We start from the raw sequence: 23,052 nt of genomic DNA on the forward strand, positions 1-23,052 counted from the left end.
TTATGAGCGATCTTTGAAACATAGATTGCAGTTTTCGTGAGCAGCTCCTAGATATTGACCAGTGACATGGCAATGATCTCTGCCTTTTTTTTATCGTGCGGCTTAAAGTACGCCTCACAGATGTGGCATTGCTACATTGATTTGTGCTGTGTACTTGTGACGACGTGAGTGGAATCATCGGTGTTGGATTGTTTTCGGATATCGTTGATATGTTTGTGCTCAGCCACAAGTTGCCAAAAATCAGATGATGCAATCTTCACCTCGATGCTGTCGATACGGTGATGACAAACTTTTATCGACTGATCAGCATGTTTTATATCTGATCATGCATCGGACGTGTTTTTGTTCCACTTAAGTAAAAAAAAAATGGTCTTGATCAGGCGATGGTCCTTGTACTTTTTCAAGGATCGCTTCCAATTTAAAGACGATATGAAACGTATGTGCGTATTTTTCTATAGTGATTTTCGTGGCATCTGAGCGGTTTGTAGTTCTTGACAGTATCCTGATGTGACGTGGTCGTGTAGTTTTTGCTGTTGAGGAAAGCACTGCATGCAACGATAACAGAAATTTCCATGATTTGTTATGTTGTTGTATTATCATCGGCATAACGGGCTGAAGTCTCTGATGTACATGAAATGATTTTGGTAATAAACTAAATTGATGCTGAGATGTGAGGCTGTTTCAGCATGGGATAGACTATGAACTGTTTCTTGCCAGCTTTCTTTTCATCCATTCCAAAAATGTTCATGGATAATCCATCGTTGAGTGCTTCAAGTTTAGGTATGTCTTTGTACGATGACAGAAAGTTTTGATGGTATCAAAATACGGCTTGTACTTTGAGACGCGATCGGCATTGTCCTTTGCTGGATGTAACGCGGACCCACACAAGACAGAAGTCATCGTTAGTTTTTACATTCATGCATGATTTGGTCGCAATGATTTGCTTTGGAATAGGTGCCTGCTTACTGTCATGTATTGGTGTAAATTTGGAAGTTTGAAATGAGACAGAATTGACTCTGGCGAATGCCTATCCCGACTCCTGATAATCTATGATGCGATGTTGGATAAACAACCATGCAATGTTGAGGCGCTGCTGAAATCATCGCTGCGATAAAAGATCAGTGACTTTGCTCTAATCCACACGTCCATGCTCTTTTGTACATAATGAACATTGAGAGCTACTCCAAATTTGATTGCCATGTGTGTTTGCAGTTCTAGAAAAACAGTAGATTTTAGAAGAAGTTTTTTTTTTATCGACTCCTTGTTGAAGCATGTGCAGATGATGGTAAATTAATCCTTTGTCTGCGCCTCCATACGCTTTTTTAGTTTGTCTTGGCGGTGGAAACTTTTCTGCGGACATCGGTGATGTCTTTTTGATAGAATTGCATTACTGTTGAATGGCCTGTTTATCGATTTTTGGTAGTTTTTCATCGTTGTGTTTCTTGGCATCGCCTATATGGCTCCTCTGACTCGTTCGATCAACTCGTGCAGAGATCCATTTGATCGTGGATGGAGACACTTTGTAGCTCACATTGGTTTCCAGAACCCTGCCTCATGCAGCAACCGAACAATGCCCATAAGACGACGAGCAATACCATGTCGCAGGATAAAATCTTTCCCAGGATCTTCCACTACTTTGTGTAGAATTCTATGCTCCATTGTAAATACAAGTTTATTATCTGTACTTGAGCTGATATATATATATATATATATATATATATATATATATATATATATATATATATATATATATATATATATATATATATATATATATATGTATATATATATATGCCTGCGTTCATTGCTGGACAAACATGCCCCAGCTACCAAGTGCAGAGTATCAATTCAAAAGTGTTCTCCACGGTATAGCAGTGTTAGGGACCAGCTTCGCACTGCTAAAAGAGACCGCCGTAAAGCTGAGAGGCTTTGGCTTTCCACCAGACTCACTATTCATAAGCAAATCTATGAAGCCTCTAAGAAGAATATCACAAATAAAGTCCGTGCAGCGAAATCAGCCCACTTCACTACTAATATCATGGAAAGTTCCAGCTCAAAAGAGCCCTTCGAGATTACTAACAAGCTAATGTCAAGGAACAAATCTACACCACTTCCAACTATCTTCTCTCCAGTCGACCTTCCGGACATGTTTGCAAATTTCTTCTGTGACAAAGTACAAACCATTAGAGATAAGCTTGACACCACAATTTCAATTGACTCGTTGTCACCGTACAGTTGGGATACAGAATTTCAGCGGCAACGATTAGCAGCATTTGAACCTGTCTCTATGGATTTCGTACGTACAATCGTGATGAAGAGTGCACCAAAGTCATGTGAACTTGATCCAATTCCAACATCACTGCTGCTTGAGTGCTTAGATCCAGTATTGCCTTCGCTAACTGATGTTATTAATATATCTCTCTCATCAGGGGAATTCCCATCATTTTTCAAAACTGCCATTGTAAAGCCTCTGCTGAAGAAACCAACACTAGACCATAACGATTTATAGAACTACCGCCCAGTTTCTAATCTCCCTTTCATATAAAAAAATCTTAGTAAAGGTTCTTCTATCCCAGCTTGTATCTCATCTAAATTCAAACAGTCTTTTTAGCAATGTACAATCTGCATATCGCCCTTGCCACAGTACTGAAAATACTCTTCTAAAAGTAGTTAATGCCATTCTATTTGTGTTGGATAGCGGAAAGATTACAGTCCTCACCCTCCTTGATTTGTCTGCAGCATTTGACACAATAGACCATGCTATATTACTTCACCATCTCCAGCATGTATTTGGCATTCATGATACAGCCTTACTGTGGTTCAAGTCCTACTTGGTCAACAGGATACAAATTGTATCTGCAAATGGAATACACTCCAGCCCAGTTGATCTATGTTGTGGTGTTCCACAGGGGTTTGTTCTTGGACCTGTTCTCTTCATTCTGTACACTCAGTCGCTCTCAAGTGTCATAGATCATCATCCAGTGTCTCACCAATTGTCCGCTGATGACACGCAAATATACAAATCTAGCCACCCAACTGAAGTTCATGCTACCATCCAAGGTGTAGAGAGGTGCATTTTTGATGTAAAATCATAGATGACTTGTAACAAGCTGCAGATGAATGATGATAAAACTGAGGCCATTCTGATCACAACACAAAGACTTTCTCATTCACATCCTTTATCTCAAACAATAAATATCAGCAGCACCAACATTAAATTCATACAATCAGTACGAAACCGAGGTGTTACTCTGGACAGTACTCTCACATTGCACCAACATGTCATGAACATATGCAAGGCTGCATATCTTGAGCTGAGACGCATCAGCTCAATTCGCAAATATCTTTCAGTTGATGCCACTAACACACTTGTGTGTTCATTAGTACTTTCAAGACTAGACTATTGTAACTCAATTATGTCTAGTTCATCTCAATATCTGCTCCAAAAACTTCAAAAAGTTCAAAACACAGCTGTTCGGATCATACTTAGAGTACCACGATCAGAGCACACCTCCCCGCTGCTCTGTACCCTACACTGGCTATCCATTCGATCCAGAATCAAACACAAAATGTGTTCTCTGTGCTTCGTTTCACTGTCGGACTCTAGTCCAACATACCTATCCGACCTCACCCATGTGTAACACCATCAAGATACTTACGCTCCTCTTCTGACAATCGTATATTCATTAATCCCACTATGAAAACAAAGTCATATGGACAGCGTTCTTTTGCATATCAGGGCCCAGCAACGTGGAATGAATTGCCCATTGAACTTAGACACAAAGACACAGTGATCACATTCAAGAGGGCTCTCAACACTCACTTATTTCGACTTCAAGAACAAACTTAAAGACCTAATAATGTTTCCTACCTTAAATATTCTCATCATGTTTTATTTAATACTTTCTAATTTCATGGTGTTTGTTTTTGTAATCATATCATTATATGTTTTTTATCTTATAGGTGTTGTCTAATGTTGTAAAGCGCTTAGAGCTTCTAAAGATTAGGCGCTATACAAAGTCCTCATTATATATATATATATATATATATATATATATATATATATATATATATATATATATATATATATATATATATATATATATATATATATATATATATATATATATGTATGTATGTATGTATGTATGTATGTATTCAGTCTATTGTTTCTTTAATATTTGTCTGGTCAGAGACAATTTTTGGGATTTGGATTTTTTTTTAACGTAGCTTTAACAATTTTTCAGTCATATCGCTATGGTATCTGCAATGTGGCAGTTTATAGTCATGTCTAGCACTGGGGCATCATTCCGCAGATATGTAACAAGGTGTCCCACCAAGTCGCATTATCCTGACACCAGGCAGACCGGTCCTAACACTAACCTCTTAATGCTGAGCGCCAAGCGAGGCAGCTGTAAGTACCATTTTTGTAAGTCTTTGGTATGACTAGGCCGGGGATCGAACCTACGGCCTCCCGCATCCGACGCGGACGCTCTAACCACTAGGCCACCGGAGCGTTCAAATTTTTTATATCATATATATAAACACACACACACACACACGTGTGTGTGTGTGTGTGTGTGTGTGTGTGTATGTCCAAATATCAAAAATGGGGTGACATGGGTCAGAGGAAACTCGGACTAATCTCTTTTCAGCACAGGAAGGAGTCTGACGTTTTATGAATTATGACAAAATCTGTGTCAAAACGAAATCACCTTATCTGTAGTAATAGTTCAATATACAGTACCGATTGGGTGATTTCATGTTGTCACAGATTCGTCGTATTTTATTCATAAAATTTCAAACTCCTGCACATGAACGGGCAAGTTAGGATTCGTTCGATCAAGCCTAATTAAGTCTCCTGAACTAAATTTAGATATTACGTGTTTCTCAGAATGGTACACAAACTTGGTTAATTCAACCCTATATTAGAATACGTGCTATATGCTTTTTACAGCCAGTCTGACCCGTAAAAAGTAGGCGTGTCTGTTGACAACAAGAACATGTTGGAACTCGCAACATCGATAGATATATTCTCTATATATGACTATCGCCGAGCTCTGAAAGAGCATAACCCACGGCGAGGTCTGGAAAACATGTGAGTCTACACTAATAAAGCACTCAATATTTACATTTTGTTTGCAAAGCGTTTGATAATTATTATACATGTGTTGTAATAGCTGACCAGCATTAATTGGGTCCGACTATGTCGACAAGAACTCGACAGTTTTATACAGTAGGATTTATTAATTGACTCGGGTTTTTGGTGATTGATCCAGACTATAAAACCCAATACATGTGTATTGGTCAGATTTATAGCAAAGTCAGCAAAACTTCTGCTGACATAAATATACTTTGAAATAACTGTTCATCCCTATAAATTAATCCCACATTTTGAATACGTGTTACAACTTTAATTAATTATATACTATTTTGTGAGGCACAGTAAAATTCTGTTTAAACTTCTTACTACTGACACTTATTTCATTTTGAATACTCTCAAAACTGAGAGTTACATTTAATTACTTTATTGGATGATTAAATATAAAACATTGTTTCAATCTGCTGGCATCACATGAGGATAAAAAGCACTTTGCAAGGAGTCACCTTTACACTGTGATCATATTATGTGTCCTCAGTTCAGGAGCTGTATATGGAACATGTAAAAAGGTGTTCTCAGTTGATATACACTTATTACAGTTAAACCTTTGTATCAGAGCCACCATAAAAATAAGAATCACTCCCCAATTACAGTTATGTTGAGTACAATTTTTGCTTTAGTAATAGCAATCTGTCCTTTGTATATGGACATTCTCATAAATCAGTCTGCTTTCCAAAGTCATGTTACATGTCTTAATTTTGGAGGCTTAACTAAAACTGTTTACATTCTTGCATGTTTTTGTGTGTAGGTAACACAAAAGACTGCAAACACCTGATACTTTAATCAACAATGTTTAATTTTGTTTTATACTGTGAATAAAAAGAATCAAAAAGCTGTGTTGCAGAAACATAATCAGATTTCAGTGATCACCTTTAAATATTTATATGTATTTTTTCAGATTTCAGTGATCACCTTCAAATATTTATATGTATTTTTTCAGAATATACTACAATGGCATCTTCAGGTACAGACACAAAAGAAGAACCAAAGACCAAATGTAAATACTGGGATAACTGCTACAGAAAAGATAAAAACCATCTTGCACAGTTCCTGCATCCAGGTAATAAACCTGACGATACAGAGGAAGAAGGTAAGATTTAGTTAGAGATGACCTCAGGGGAAATCATCTTTCCAAGCACTGCAGTTGACCTTATCACAGAGAAAGCTCAGGGATTTGATGTCTGAAATGCATAATTTTACTTCATACATGTCTAAGCATGTGTTTGCCATACAATACAACCACATAACTTCTTTATTTATGGGATGTATGGGTACATCAAGTTGTATGGGTACATGAAGTTGTATGGGTACATCAAGTTATATGGGTACATGAAGTTGTATGGATACATCAAGTTGTATGGGTATATGGGTACATTAAGTTGTATGGGTACATGGGTATATCAATTTGTAGGGGTACATGGGTATATTAAGTTGTATGGGTACATTAAATTGTATGGATACATCAAGTTGTATGGGTACATTAAGTTGTACAGGCACATGGGTACATTAAGTTGTATGGGTATATGGATACATTAAGTTATACGAATACTCTAAGTTATATGGGTACATGGATACATTTAGTTGTTTGGGTACATTAAGCTGTATGGGTATATGGGTACATTAAGTTGCATGGGTACGTGGGTATATCAATTTGTAGGGGTACATGGGTATATTAAGTTGTAGGGGTACATTAAGTTGTATGGATACATCAAGTTGTATGGGTAAATTAAGTTGTACTGGCACATGGATACATTAAGTTGTATGGGTATATGGATACATTATATGGATACTCTAAGTTATATGGGTACATGGATACATTTAGCTGTTTGGGTACATTAAGTTGTATAGGTATATGGGTACATTAAGTTGTATGGGTACGTAAGTACATTAAGTTGTATGGGTACTTCAAGTTGTCTGGGTACATCAAGTTGTATGGTCCTTTTGGATGGCTAGCACAAACTTACATAAAGTAAAGTCATACTTTTCAGTCCAGATCCCTGTGGTGTCAAGAAAGAAAGAAAATTAAAATTACAATTTGTTATGCATGTATAATACTACTGAGCTGCAAATGGTACTGAATTGAGATTTGCTATTGTTCAGCTGTGACCCAGCTGCAGATGGTACTGAATTGAGATTTGCTATTGTTCAGCTGTGACCCAGCTGCAAATGGTACTGAATTGAGCTTTGCTATTGTTCAGCAGTGACCTAGCTGCAAATGGTACTGAATTGAGATTTGCTATTGTTCAGCAGTGACCCAGCTGCAAATGGTACTGAATTGAGCTTTGCTATTGTTCAGCAGTGACCCAGCTGCAGATGGTACTGAATTGAGATTTGCTATTGTTCAGCAGTGACCCAGCTGCAAATGGTACTGAACTGAGATTTGCTGTTGTTCACCAGTGACCCAGCTGCAAATGGTACTGAACACATAACTCCAAGTCTATGTTATTTATTCTACTAAGGTGTTAAAAAAAAACATTATATACATTGATATGCTAGCACATAATGCACCAGTGTCTTTTTTGTTCACTGCTTGGTAATATATTACTCTTGGTAATATATTACTCATGCAATTACTAAATGTGTAGATATGAGAGCAGGTGAGTGAATAATGCTTGTTAATGATTGCTTCAAAAGGACACAATATTTTCAAAATTAATCAAAAACTCTTATATCTGAAATTGTTTATCTAATAATTACTTTTTATAAAACATGTATATTTCAGCTAATTACTAATTATCCAGCTGTAACATCCATTTCTGGCAAAATTTCCCTGAACTAGATCATATATAATTGGACTTCATTTGCACACTAGTCACATATTTTGCTCTCTATTTTAATTATACTAGCCGAAACTCTTTAAACTGGAATACTTACACTTCCATCAAACTCTCAAACAATTTGGTCCCAACCATGTCCATTGTAGGGAAATTCGATATATATAAGACCATATTACCACAGAGAGTACAATTCTTTCAAGCATATTTCTTTCCTGATAAACACTTATCTCTTTCATGTGATTTACATTTTCACAACTTTCCAAAGTGGGATAATTTATCTAATCTCATTCAAATTTAAACCCATTAGTCTGACTGTTTAATTTTTTGAGATATTTATTGGATTTATCATGACATTATTGAAGATGGGTTTTAGGTATATGCTTCATTAATTTCTTTAAAATACTTATTTCGTTCACAGAAAAAACACCATTGAAACCATCTTTGCGCAAGGCCCATGACATCAGCATCAATAGTGATGATGGTCATGATCACCCAAAGAAAGACAATAATGACAAGATGGAAGTGGACGAAGAGACATCTGAAGAAAAAACCACTGATGCAGCAGATGAGGATGATACAAAGGGAGATAACTGTGACAGTGCAGATGAAGATAATTCAAGAAAGATCAAGTGCAAATACTGGGACAAGTGCTACAGAAAGGACAAAACTCATAAAAACACCTACATTCACCCAGGAGATCCAGAAGGTTAGCTAATATGGATCAACAGTCAAACCCTTGTATGCTGACAACTCAGGATTCTATCTAAATGTTGTATATTTGTATAGATAGTCTCTATATACATGTACTAACTGGGTTGCAGTGGTTCAAAAATTTGGTTAGTGTGCCAGACTAGTGAATGAAAAGGTGTTTTTTTTGACCCTGCTATGGGACTGGCCTGGGTCTGCTACCACTATGTGTCTCTGAACAAGACACTTTACTCCAATTGCTTCATTACCAAACAACCTACTTGTTTTGATGTGCCATAAAACACAACAAAGCCATATTAAAGCATTGGTTTATGCATAAATGGGACCTTTGGAACCAGGTCTTTTTGTGTTTGTCGAAAGAGAATTATTTCACAAAATTACCAGTTATACACAAGATTATAACAACTCCAAAATTTTCAGAAAGCTGAAAAATGTATTAATTTATACGTATTCTATACAAGAGGAAAAAATATTTAAATAGGAATATGATGTGGCAGTTGGCTTGATTTGCACATCTAAGGTCCCATGTCTGATCTCTGATTCCTGCACTCATAAGGGTTACTGGCCACCAATCCAAAGTTCATAGTTACTTCTGGGTTTTCCAAATTACTTAAAATTCAGTGATCTCATATTAACACAAGGGTACATTGTATAAAATGTTAGATCTTGGTTTAATTACAGCCAATTTAAAAAAAAGTGCAGAACAACCTGAAAACAAAACAACCTGAAGACAAAACAACCTGAAAAACAAAACAACCTGAAAAACAAAACAACCTGAAAACAAAACAACCTGAAATGAAAAGAAAACAACCTGAAAACAAACAACAAATGGCTCAGATGTTATTTTAATCTATTAATTGTAAAAATTGGCAGTATAGGACAAGAGCCATTAATGGTTAAATAGATGCATGTAAATCCTGCAACTAGAATCAAATTCGAGACATCTAAGATATCAAGTTAATTCTTAAACACAGTAATCAGTACAGTTTTGATTTATTTGGGTTACTCATAACATGAAGAACCCAAGTCCTATAAGATAGTCCCCAGAGTTAGGAGATTGTGAGATTAAAGAATAATATCACTGTTTAAATCAAAATACACTATAAAATAAAAATATGCATTCCCAGTCAGGTTAAATTATTAAAACTACTCAGTCTTCCTCTATAACTGACTCAGTCTGCCTTTAAAACTGAATCAATCTTCCTTGGAACTTGAATCAATGTACCTCTAAAACTGATTAAATATACCTCATAAACTGACTCAGTTTTATCTTTAAAACTGACTCAGTCTACCTTGAAACTTGAATCAATCTACTTCTAAAACTGACTCAATCTTCCTTGGAACTTAAATTAATCTACCTCTAAAACTGATAAAATATACCTTAGAAACTGACTCAATTTTATCTTTAAAACTGACCCAATTTACCACTAAAGCTGATTCAAATGGAGTATCAAAGGATCAAATTGTCCAAGTTATACTGTAATTTTATTTTATTATTTGTAAATAATTTTATTTATTAATTAAAATTTTCCACAATAAGATGCTGATCCTGGACCTAGTAAACCTGCCCTGGTAAGAAGGACCAGTGGACGAGCCAAACCAGAAAATAAAATCGATGATGGGGAGGCCGTAAACATTTCTGGAGGATTTAAACTAAAGAGAAATGGAAGTACATATCAGTGCTCGTAAGTATTCTTTGATTCATTTATCTCAGAAAAATATCCTAAACTGATGACTTCATAAGACTACTAATTCATTTTCAGGGACGGGATGAAGTTTGCTAAAATTTTCTTTAGAGATGGAATATGTTTTTCAGGGATGGGAGGAAGTTTGACTGGGATTTTCTTTAGAGATGGAATATGTTTTTCAGGGATGGGAGGAAGTTTGACTGCAATTTTCTTTTGAGATGGAATATGTTTTTCAGGGATGGGAGGAAGTTTGACTGGGATTTTCTTTAGGGTTAGGGTTAGAGTTGGAATATGTTGTGTATTTGTTTGCAATATAGGACTTGTAGGCAGAGGGGGGAGAAACAGACTTTTTAAAAACTTTTTGTTAGGGAGGGGCTGGAAGTTTTTCAACCAGTTACACTTGCACATGTCAGTACTGGAGATGGAACTTTACAGTGGTGAAAAAAGAGCACATTACCAATTCCATACATAGTGCATCATTTTTACTTCAGAAGTACATTTATGTACCACAGGAAATTTTTTGGTCAGAAATACCGTGTTATGCATAATCAAAATAAAATATTGCTAAATTTAATAACTATATTGATCAGAAAGAAATAGATTTTCCTGATTTTCTTTTCCAGGTGCTTCCAATGGACAAAACAAATAGTGCCAACTAAGAAAAGGACATGTAAGCACTTGCAGCAGTACTTGGGAGAAGATTTTGAAAATGCAAGGCTTGGAATTGTAGCCCCCACTTCGAAGAAAAAAGTTGAAAGAGCTCCAGCACAGCATATACATGTCAGTGTTTTACTGGCTCACAAATATGTTGAAGGGTAAGTTTCATGTTTATTGCATTTTTAATAAATGTGAAAGCACTCAGTTATCTTTCCTTAGAGTCTGTATGCATCTTTTATCTCTCATTTTAGACTATCATTCATGTTTTTCATGTTAAAGAATGCTCATGTAAGCATGGACATATAGTAGAGGCCTTACGGATTGTCAGTCATTATGGTGAAAAAAGTATTCTTATTAGACAGATGACAAATAATTTGTTCTCCTTCATTCATCCAACATGAATCCCTTTTTATATATATATATATATATATATATATATATATATATATATATATATATATATATATATATATATATATATATATATATATAAGGTGGTATGTAAGGCTACAAGAAAATGACATTACTAATATTATTATTATTATTACAGGGACATTGACCCTACAGGGTGGTGGTTGAGTGAAAAATTAGATGGAGTCCGTGCCTACTGGAATGGCAGGTAAATATATAACCAGTATATAAAATGAAATTCATTTTAACAACTAAATTATTTCATGCAACTAAAGTTTGCATGGATTTTTATGAAAACCATGAAAATGAAAACCTCTTTAACATATTCCTGTTTTACATGGGAAAGCCATGGAAACCTTTTCAACATATTCCTGTTCTTCATGGGAAAACCCAGAAAATGATAATCTGTTTAACATAAACCTGTTTTACATGAAAAAGCCCTGAAAATTAAAACCTTTTTAACCTGTTCCAGTTCTACATGGAAAAACCATGAAAATGAAAGTCTGTTCCGCATGAGAAATTCACAGAGTAATGTTACAATATATAAATCAGAAAGCTATAAAATATTAGATACAATCATTACTGACATGTCAATGGCACATCAGATGAAATAAATTAGCTACAATAATTACTGACATTCAATGGCACATCAGATGAAATAAATGATATACAATCATTACTGACATGTCAATGGCACATCAGATGAAATAAATGATATACAATCATTACTGACATGTCAATGGCACATCAGATGAAATAAATGATATACAATCATTACTGACATGTCAGTAGCACATCAGACAATATAAATTAGCTACAGTCATTACTGACATTCAATGGCACATTAGATGAAATAAATTATATACAATCATTACTGTCATGTCAATGGCACATCAGATGATATTAATTAGATACAATCATTACTAACATGTCGGGGCCCCGAGTGGCCGAGTGGTCTAAAGCGCTGTCAGTTATGGATCATTGCCATCTCACCTCTGTCTGCATGGGTTTGAGTCTCGGATTTGGCCAATGTGGGTATGTGAGAAAACTTGCCAGTAGTTTCTCATGGGTTGGTGGTTTTTTCTGGGGTTTACCTGGGTGTTTCCTCCACCATTAATACTTGTCACCTTGTGTAGCCTATCGTGTGCTGAAAAATGGCATTAAACCACATAACACCAACACCTACTAACATGTCAATGGCACATCAGAGGAAATAAATTAGATACAATCATTACTGACATGTCAATGGCACATCAGATGAAATAAATTATATACAATCATTACTGACATGTCAATGGCACATCAGATGAAATAAATTATATACAATCATTACTAACATGTCAGTGATACATCAGATGAAATAAATTATATGCAATCATTACTGACATGTCAGTGGCACATCAGACAATACAAATTAGATACAATCATTACTGACATGTCAATGGCACATCAGATGAAATAAATTAGATACCATCATTACTAACATGTCAATGGCACATCAAATGAAATAAATTGGATACAATCATTACTGACTGTTGACATGCACAACAAATGAAATAAATTGGATACAATCGTTACTCTCTAATTGATATAAACATCAGATGCAGTAAATTAGATTAAATCATTACTGACATGTTGACCTGCACATCAGATGCAGTAAATTTAGATAGTCATTACTGACATGTCAACATGCCCATCAGATGATATAAATTAAAATCATTACACTCATGTCAGCATGCACATCAGATGCAATTTTTATTGATTAGTTTCCATGATTGTTTTTAAATAAAAATCCAAATTTGCATAAACCTACAAAACAAACTATTTTTATTGCAGATGCTTCTACTCAAGACTTGGAAATGCTTTTATTGCACCAAAATGGTTCACAAAGGTACATAACTCTTAATATCCTTTCTTTGTGCTCCACTTCAGCAAAAAATACCATTCTTATACATTTTATTTAATTTATTCAACTCACACAGCAAAATCTCAAAATGGAATGATTCATTTGACATATTTATAGATGTCTTTTTCATTTCAACTTCACATTCATTTGCAATTATTTTTCACTTATTGTTGTAACCATTATTTTGCAGTTTTCACCAGTTACACATTTTGTTTAATTGATCAATTACAGCCTCAACAGTGTAACCTTTCCATAAATGACAATATGACAACTCAGTGGTTAGCACATTGGACTCATTACCAACAAGTTGCACATTTGAGTCCTGCCCAGATCAGACTTTGTTAGTCATTATGGAGTGTCTGTTATCAAGGCACTTTACCACAGTTGTTTCAGCATTAGACAGTAATACCAGTTTTGAAAGACCACATCTCTGAAAGACCACTTATCAAAAGACACCAGATTCTCAGTGTAGATGTATTGGTTACACAGTGCTTTTACCAATCATAAAACACCTGTCTTGAGAGACCACAATTTTTAGACAGAAGGGCTTATCTTTTGAGACAGGTTTTGTTGTGTAATCTTTTATGTGTTGATGTACCTTTAAACAGCAAACTAAACTATACAAGGCACCCATGGTTCCATGTAATATTGTTCTCTGTGGGCAGGTGTCCCACTTAGGCAGGTAAAATTTGTATGTAAAAATAAGAGTTAATTAAAATGTTGTTTGTATAAAGGTATATTCTAAGGTTGGTTTCAATGTATTGATAGAAAGATCTTCAAGGTCATGGTCATTATTTCACCATGGCTATTTATATGAATTATTTTATGAGACATAATTATTATATTTTATTTTAAGGCATGCATTGATATGATTTGCATTTTCTTTGTTAGGATTTACCTACTGATATGTGTTTAGATGGAGAGTTGTTTGGGGGACGGAAGCAATTCCAATCCACAGTCAGTATCGTTAAGACTCCTGACCACCAGCATTGGAATAAAGTCAAATTTCATGTAGGTCTCATACTGCAACAACTGCTATATTTAATTTACATAATCATGGAGCATAATATTAACTAAACTTTTAATACTGCTACATGTATATTTTTACATAATAATGAAACCTACTATTAACTTAACTTTCAATACTGCTAGATTTATTTTACATAATAATGAAGCCTACTATTAACTAAACCTTCAATACTGCTATATTTAAATAATAATGAAGCCTACTATTAACTAAACTTTTAATACTGCTATATTTAATTTACATAATCATGAAGGATAATATCACCCTACTGTGCAAGCAGAGTGATATTCATTGCTTATCATCTTTTTTAATGTTGAGAATCAAAAGATGGATGACAAAACTGTTTAACTGGTAATATGTCACCATTTTTCTTGAATATCAGCTTCATGTAAGTAGAAAATAGTTTCCTTTCTTAAAAATAGAACAAATGTAACCATAAAACTTGCATTACATTTTTTTGTTTTCTCATTCCACAAATTTTCGACTGCAGTGCATATCCAGTTTGCAGCCTGCAGTGCATCTCCAGTTTGCAGCCTGTAGTGCATCTCCAGTTTGCAGCCTGCAGTGTATATCCAGTTTGCAGGCTGCAGTGCATATCCAGTTTGCAGCCTGCAGTGCATCTCCAGTTTGCAGCTGATATATCCACATAATTATTTCAATTTTTAATTTTATTTCTGGAATTAATTGGTCATTTTATTTCATATCTTTTGAGGTAGAACATGCAATCAACCATGAAAAAAATCCATAACATTTTTAATTGCAGGTTTTTGATATCCCTAGTATGGAGAAAGAACCATTTGAAAAACGAATGGAAACCATCCAAGAATATTTTGATAAAGCAAAGTAAGAAATTTTGATAGTACAATACATGTATTTGTGCACGTTCTTTGAAAATCATAATTTTTCATGAAAATGTTAGAATCTAAATCTGTCAGAGTTTTAAAACTGTAAATTCTTTACACTGACTGTACTGCAAGATTTTCACTGAATAATGGTGTCTCTGCAGCAAAACAGCTCTGATATACCCATTACTCAAAATAATTTTTTGAATTGGTTGTAATAAGGTGGAATGATGCACTAAGGTGAATATTCTAAAAATATTTTTTAACTAGTATGAATATGTGTACAAATTTTTACAATACTGTAGCTGCATTCTTTATTGGTTGTTTATATGTTTAAATAATCCATCCAAATATTTTTGCTACACGTATTTTACATTGAGATTAATTTAAAAAAATGTAAAACTGACCTGCATCTTGGGTGTGGGCCAGACATGCATATATGCATGCAGATACCCAAACAACTGCTAGGTCAAGCTTCCACTGAGGTAATTTTAAAAATAAAGCAAATTTTCTTTTGTATGTCATGGCCAAATTTGTATTTATAGTACATTAAATTGAGGACAGAATTTTTTCATATTGTGTGCATGTATAATTTTATAACAAATCATCTGAATGAACATATTTTATGTCTACCCCCACCCACCTTTAATCTGATGTTCATCAACCTCCCAAATCATCTTTAATGTAATAATGCATGTATACCCCCTTAATGTAGTTTATGTCAAACTCACAGATCACTTTTAATGTATATCTACCTCCCAAATCACATTTGATGTAATATATGTCTACCCCCACCCACCTTCGTTGTAATCCATTTCTACCTACCAAATCATCTTTGATGTAATGGAAAGGGACATAACTATGCATCAAACATTTGCGGCTGACTTGTTATGATGTAGAAATTTTCACAATACAAATCAATAGAGGCTTAAGATGTCACCACAGGTTAATAGTAACCTTTATAGGCTGCCACAAGAAAAAAGAAAATAAAGAACATGTTGATGACCCAACATATTATTTTTGTCCTCTCAATTAGTTGGACAAAACAGTACAAATATGCTATTTTGGTGTCAGGCAAGGTGACTGCTTTGGGAGTGGCCTCATGAAAAAGGCTTCTCAATTGTGAAATTACAATACCGAACCAAAAAGTCTTAAACACTCAGTCTGGAAAAAGTCCTAAGAAAGCCCTAAACAGGTACACCACTCAATCTGGAAAAAAGTCCTTTAAAAAGTCCATAACAGGTACACCACACAATCTGAAAAAAAGACCAAAACAGGTACACCACTCATCTGAAAAAAGTCCTAAATAGGTACACCACTCAATCTGAAAAAAGTCCTAAACAGGTACACCACTCAGTCTGAAAAAAAAGCCCTAAACAGGTACACAATTCAATCTGAAAAAAGTCCTTAAAAAAGTCCTAAACAGGTAAACTGCTCAATCTGGAAAAAAGGCTTTAAAAAGTCCTAAACAAATACAATCTGTATATGTTGTAGCTGAGTTATTAAATGTCCTTTATTTTCTTTTCATTGCTAAATTACTGTAATGTACCTATTTATAACAGACTAAATATACAGACAGTAGTGACCATGCAAGGCTACAGCTTCACTCAACATCTCAAAATTTCATCCTCAGATTGAGATCTTTTTCATTGATTGGTTGATAGCAATGATTTTTGTAATAAAGAATATTCAGCAGGTATGAGGGATTCAGATAAATTCATAAAATCTTAATTTTCCTTTGAAGGAGCCTTGTCTTATCTGTGTTTTTTCTCAAAACTGAGGAATTGTTTTCTTGAAGAATAAATGGTTTCCAAATGCCACATTTTAAAACTATGTCTATATCAGACAAAACTATTGACATTGTCTGAAATATCATAAACAATATAACATAGAATCTCAATTTGAGGAGAAATTGTGAGAATATGTCATATGCAGCCAGATTTCCTAAAATTATAATGAATTAAAATACTTCACTAGACCTGCAAAAACATTATGCTTATGAAAAGTGTGTACTTTTTAGTAAACATCATATACACTTATTGTTTTCAGGCCGCAGTATGCAGTCTTTGTGGAGCAGTCAAGGTGCAAAGGACCCAAGCACCTAGAGGAAGAATTAAAAAAAGTCCTGGATAAGGGTGGGGAGGGACTGATGATCAGAAAACCTAAATCCCAGTATGAGAAAACCAGGTCACACACTCTCCTGAAAATAAAGAAATTTTATGATGCTGAGGTATAAAAAAAATTTACAAGCAGGATTTGTGTCACATCTGTCTAACCCAATCAAAAGTATCAAAGAAAAGTGTTTGCTTTATTTCTCCAATTTATTGAAATGTCTTAGTTTAAAACTCTCTTAAATTCACTCAAGAAATGTCATATTGAGAGAAATTATGTACTAAGCTGGGTCCTTCTGCATTATCATCATCATGATTTTCATCCTTATTATTATTTATTTTCTCATCATCATTAACACTTGCATTATTACACTGCTGACACAATGTAATATCTTTCTCATTGTCTTCTGAACATGTTACATTAACTAAATACTAATGCATATACTTGCTTAAAAGATTAAACCAACTTTAACTGCACAAACCCAGATCTGCTGGCTCATTATCCATCAGCAGATCTGAGTCAGTGCAGTTTGTTAAAAGTAATCAGTACAGCAAACAACATAGATCCTGATCTGCAGGCACATTATGCAATGGAAGATCTGGATTATTGTTGTTTGCAGTTTGACTCAACTTGTAATCAAGTACATATGTTATATCTGATATGCTTTCATGTAGGCAAATATAGAGTCTAGCAAAAATGAAAAATGTTATCAATTTATAGTTGCCTTAGTTCCTGACACTGAAGAGCAGTTTATCTGCAATGACTTTTAAGTATCATATTTACCCGATAATGAGCCCACCTCCATTTGATAAAATGTCTGACAAATATTTACTAAATAATATGTCTGACCGTAAATTCAGCCTCTTACGTTTGACAAATTTATTAGTCTAGTTCCTGGGTCTTATCTTTGGAAATATCTTGTTATACCATAATTTGTACATGGTAAGCCCATGGTGGTTGATGCTAATCATAAAGTCTAGGTTTTGACAGATTTATTAGTACGAGTCCCCCTCCCAGTGTTATCGTAGAAAAAAATACTGTGATAGCACAATTTTTCCACGGTAAGCCCATGGTTGATGACATATTAGCTAGAGCCCTTGTGTTATCATGGAAAAAATATGGTAATTGCATATTTCTTGGATGGTAAGCCAATGCTTAAGTCAACCCCTTCTTTGACATAATTATGACAAATCACTTTTTTTAAGATGATCTCTTTTAAAATGAAGAGTATTTATCCCATATAACTTTAAATGTATAAGCTGGTTTGCACTCTCTTCCACAACTCCTAGTTGAACATATGTTTGCATATAAGGGTCATTAAAAAAAATATGGGAAAAAGAACACCTTTTGTCCTTGATATAATAACTGATGGAGTATGTAAAAAGTCATCAAATTTGCACAGGATTGATGTCCTCTTATCAAGTACACCAAAAAAAACATATTGACAACTCAGTTTTTTCAGTATGACACAAACACTTCAGTTGTATGAAACAGAAAGTAACCAACTTGTAGCAAGTCATAAATTGCCAAATATTCCCAGTCTCATACATTTTTCATTAACTTATAATTTTCTTTTGCAAGGTCTTTTGTACAGTAAGGTCTTTTGTACAGTAAATTCTTTTGTACAGTAAGTTCTTTTGGCAATTCACTATCTTTAAAATGTTTTGGGAAATTAGCTTTCAATTGGTAGATATAGCCAGGATTGTGTTGATGAGCTGTTAAACCCTCATTTATACAATACATATTAACATAACTTTTATTGCAATTATGTATTTAATTTGTATATGCATACTTAAGAAGTGACAGAAGTCCCAACCATGTCTTTTTACATATAATTCCTCCAACAGTTCATAGCGCAACACTATGATTAGTGAACAAATGACAGCGTACTGATGATGTCAAAGATAATGATTAGGTCTAGTCATGTAGCTCATAAAACTTTGATTTTACAAAAGTTGACATCATTAAAAAAGATATTTCTGATTGCACCCCACCCCTCCTTCCAATTTAAAACAGCCTACCTGTGTTGACAGTGGAGATGTGCTGTAACATTTTTGCTCGTTATATACAAGTATTATATATTTGAAAATTGTATGGCAAAGTTGTAACCTAACTACATAATATTTCAGGCTCGAGTTATTGGATATGAGCCAGGAAAAGGAATGAACACTGGCCTTGTTGGAGCTCTCAAATGTGTCATGGCATGTGGGAAAAACTTCAAAGTCGGATCAGGGTGAGTCTATATATATTAATTTATTTATTCAGTTATTTCTTCCACTGTATATGTTAAAATACTTTTGGTCAGAAATTAGTTTTACCTTAAATCTAGCAGGTGATTTTATTCTTAACTTGCATAAATCTGTTAACTTTTTGAAGAAAATTGATATGCCACTATATGCCTTCTTTACCCATATATTGGACAACACATGAGGGGATAGTCAGTCACAGTTACACAGTATGCCATCTTCATAGATATTAACGATGTGAGATAAGTGGAATGGACATGAGGGGACAGTCAGTCATGATAACACAATATGCCTCCATCATAGATATTAACGATGTGAGATGAGCGGACTGGACATGAGGGGACAGTCAGTCACAATAACACAGTATGCCCCCTTCATGGATATTAACAATGTGAGATGAGTGGACTGGACATGAGGAGACAGTCAGTCACAATAACACAGTATGCCACCTTCATAGATATTAACACTGTGACATGAGCAGATTCATCATGAGGGGACAGTCAGTCACAGTAACACAATATGCCCCCTTCATAGATATTAATGATGTGACATGAGCAGACTGGACACGAGGGGACAGTCAGTCCAGTAACACACTATGCCCCCTTCATAGATATTAACAATGTGAGATGAGTGGACTGGACATGAGGGGACAGTCAGTCACAATAACACAGTATACCCCCTTCATAGATATTAACACTGTGACATGAGCAGATTGGACATGAGGAGACAGTCAGTCACAGTAACACAGTATGCCCTCTTCATAGATATTAACAATGGGACATGAGCAGATTGGACATGAGAGGACAGTCAGTCATGATAAAACAATATGCCCCTATCACAGTTATTAATGTTCTGAGATGAGGGTATAGGACATGAGGGGACAGACAGTCATGGTAACACAGTATGCCCTCTTCATAGATATGGCAGAGTCATAAAACCAGAGGGGGAGGGGAATGAACAGAGATGCAGATATGCACATAGATGCAAGAGTGATTGTCATGTCAAACTGTCAAAATGGACTTGCCTATAAGTTCAGGACTGCTGAACAAGCTTCCAGGGCTGCTGGACAAGGGAATTTCCCAAGACCTTTTCTGTAGCTATTGCAAAATATTCAAGAATTTTGTATCACCACATGATGTAATCAAAACCTATTATGCAATAATAACTTGTAACAGGTGCCATATAGTGAATTCTTTTATTTTGAATAATCATATTTTCAATGACCAACCCTTTGCTTAATTTCATATATATATATATATATATATATATATATATATATATATATATATATATATTCTTTCATAAAATATTATTTTGCTTAAATACAGACTGACACAGAAAGATCGTAGAAATCCACCCAAGATTGGCTCCATCATAACTTATAAGTTCCAGGAACTCTCGAACTCAGGGAGTCCACGATTTCCAACTTATGTTGGTAAGTATTATTACAGTTTCATATTTTTTTTACAACACTTTTTACGTTAATGGACTTAACAATTAAGTAAATTAAACTTTATTTCTTTAATGTCATCTATGTACGACGGTCTTGCAACATTTATTCACTTTAATAATAATAATAATAATAATAATACTTTTAAGAAAGCATTGATAATACAGTAAGCTACATGTATATATGGATATAATAAACAGACAATTTTGTAAGAACATGCTCCAACCATGTACGTTGTGTACATACAGTACAAAAAACAGTGAGACAGCAAAGTGAAAGGTTTTGGCCCAGTAAGGAGGAAGGAGGCATGAGGTGGAGAAAATGAAGTATTTTCCTACCACATACATAACATGGGTTATCACTAACCCTTGCAGATTGAACCTGGAACTGGAAAAGTGTAAAGCATGTGCTCAAGCACTACACTGTTGTCCTTTCAGGCCAGAGCAGTCTGTATTGATTCTACTAAATCACCAGTTATACATTTTTTTATCTTTACTCTAATAAAATTGTATTATGTAAGGTAATAAAACCATGCAATGTTCTCTCAATCTGAAATGACAATGTGCTATTTTCAATTTACTTTGGTTTTGGAGCTTCATCTCCTAATATGTTATATCTATAGAATCGATTTATTTTCAGATTATTCAAGAAAAAACACTTTTTCTCACATAAGCAACATTACACAACATTTTCTTTCTTGTCCCCAGGTATCAGAATTGATATGACTAAGCCAAAAGATGCTGATGTCATTACTAATGTTTCCGACGACTAAGATGATTGGTTCATTGTTTCCATCACAGAATAAAGATGCTGAGACAATTACTAAGGTTTCTGATGACTAAGATGGATTGGTTCCTTGTTTCCATTACAGACTTCAGAACACTGTAGTAACATAAACAAAGACAAGTCACAATGGCAGCTAACACATATATTTAGATTTCATTTCTTTTAAGCATCAACACTGCTTTCCAATAAGTAAACAGCTATAAAATACTTCTTTATATGAGACATACAAAAGAAGTGAGAGTACTAAGCTTATGAACCTGTTTAATATATTTTTTTAGCCAGGTAATGATAAAATTTGCAATAATTTCCTTTCTTACAAGTCATTGTTTGCACTAATTGTAGAAGATGAATGTATATTTAACTTAATGTTTCAGGGCATATGTACAGTTATATAGACAGTTTTTTGCGAGACTTTTATGTATTTTATTTTGCTTGTTTTTTTCTTCAAAATTGTATAATGTATTGTTGACTTGACACTCTTAGTGAATCATATAATTTCTTGTTTACATGTATACTCATTTTTTAGACACAATATTGTACAGTAGCACCATTACATAGTGCTATTATTTATTTACAGAATACAGGTTATAAAATGCTGTTGTTATTTTACAACTGTTGATTTAATTGCCTTCATGAATTAAATTTTATATTGAATGCAATGTGTGTTAAGCCTGCGTATTGTACAGAATGCAGTAATTGTGATATAATTTTTAACCATTATTCTTTTATTAGATTCAGGTTGTTGAATGGTATATTTATTGATATATTACAATGTCAAGTGACCTTTACAAAAATAGCCTTGTTTATTTTTCCATTAATCATTTCAGGATTTCAGTTATTTACAATTTTTTACTTGAAAATGAGTATCAGTCGACTTTGATATTCTTTTGTGATACTAATTTTGTAATACATCTTAAAATGTAACTTTGTTTTTAACCTTGAGCTAATTTTAAGAACTATATTAAATTCATGATATACACATGTAAGTTGGCTTGGGTGATTTCTAAGATTCAGGCACCTAATGTTTTTTTCAATACATATTTTATAATTTGCACTCAACCATTCTCAAATCACTGGCATGATTTTCGTCCCAACTATGTTTTTACACATTTTTGTCTTGCATATGAAGTGTATTAGTGTCATCTCATTACATTTTGAATTTGATATTGCAATAAAGTTACATAATGTCTCTTTTGTTTTATGTTATATATGTACAGACACATATCTTGGTACCCATAGCTTCACAACGGTCTGGGCTCATCAAGCTCTGCATCAGGACAT

General features: G+C 34.3%; 1 protein-coding gene across 1 annotated transcript; it reads left to right on the top strand.

Annotated features, from left to right (window-relative positions):
* Positions 1 to 4,955: 4,955 nt before the first annotated feature.
* LOC149780735 (uncharacterized) lies at positions 4,956 to 22,960 on the top strand. The gene is made up of 13 exons (XM_089937794.1): positions 4,956 to 5,098; positions 6,102 to 6,251; positions 8,357 to 8,644; positions 10,187 to 10,331; positions 10,958 to 11,149; positions 11,542 to 11,610; positions 13,239 to 13,293; positions 14,200 to 14,319; positions 15,099 to 15,178; positions 17,227 to 17,407; positions 19,419 to 19,522; positions 20,864 to 20,970; positions 21,693 to 22,960. The coding sequence occupies exons 2-13, from the start codon at positions 6,113 to 6,115 to the stop codon at positions 21,755 to 21,757; spliced, it is 1,545 nt and encodes a 514-aa protein (XP_089793920.1). The 5' UTR covers positions 4,956 to 5,098; positions 6,102 to 6,112; the 3' UTR covers positions 21,758 to 22,960.
* Positions 22,961 to 23,052: the final 92 nt, after the last annotated feature.

Source organism: Sinohyriopsis cumingii, chromosome 16, assembly GCF_028554795.1.
Source record: "Sinohyriopsis cumingii isolate HCF-2022 chromosome 16, ASM2855479v2, whole genome shotgun sequence".
In the NCBI taxonomy this organism is placed as follows: domain Eukaryota; kingdom Metazoa; phylum Mollusca; class Bivalvia; order Unionida; family Unionidae; genus Sinohyriopsis; species Sinohyriopsis cumingii.

Excerpts from the sequence above, each read along its gene's own strand:
- LOC149780735 (XM_089937794.1), top strand. The coding sequence starts at position 6,113 with ATGGCATCTTCAGGTACAGACACAAAAGAAGAACCAAAGACCAAATGT. Across the intron at positions 6,252-8,356 it reads TGACGATACAGAGGAAGAAG|AAAAAACACCATTGAAACCA; the intron begins GTAAGATTTAGT and ends TTTCGTTCACAG. Across the intron at positions 19,523-20,863 it reads AACTTCAAAGTCGGATCAGG|ACTGACACAGAAAGATCGTA; the intron begins GTGAGTCTATAT and ends GCTTAAATACAG.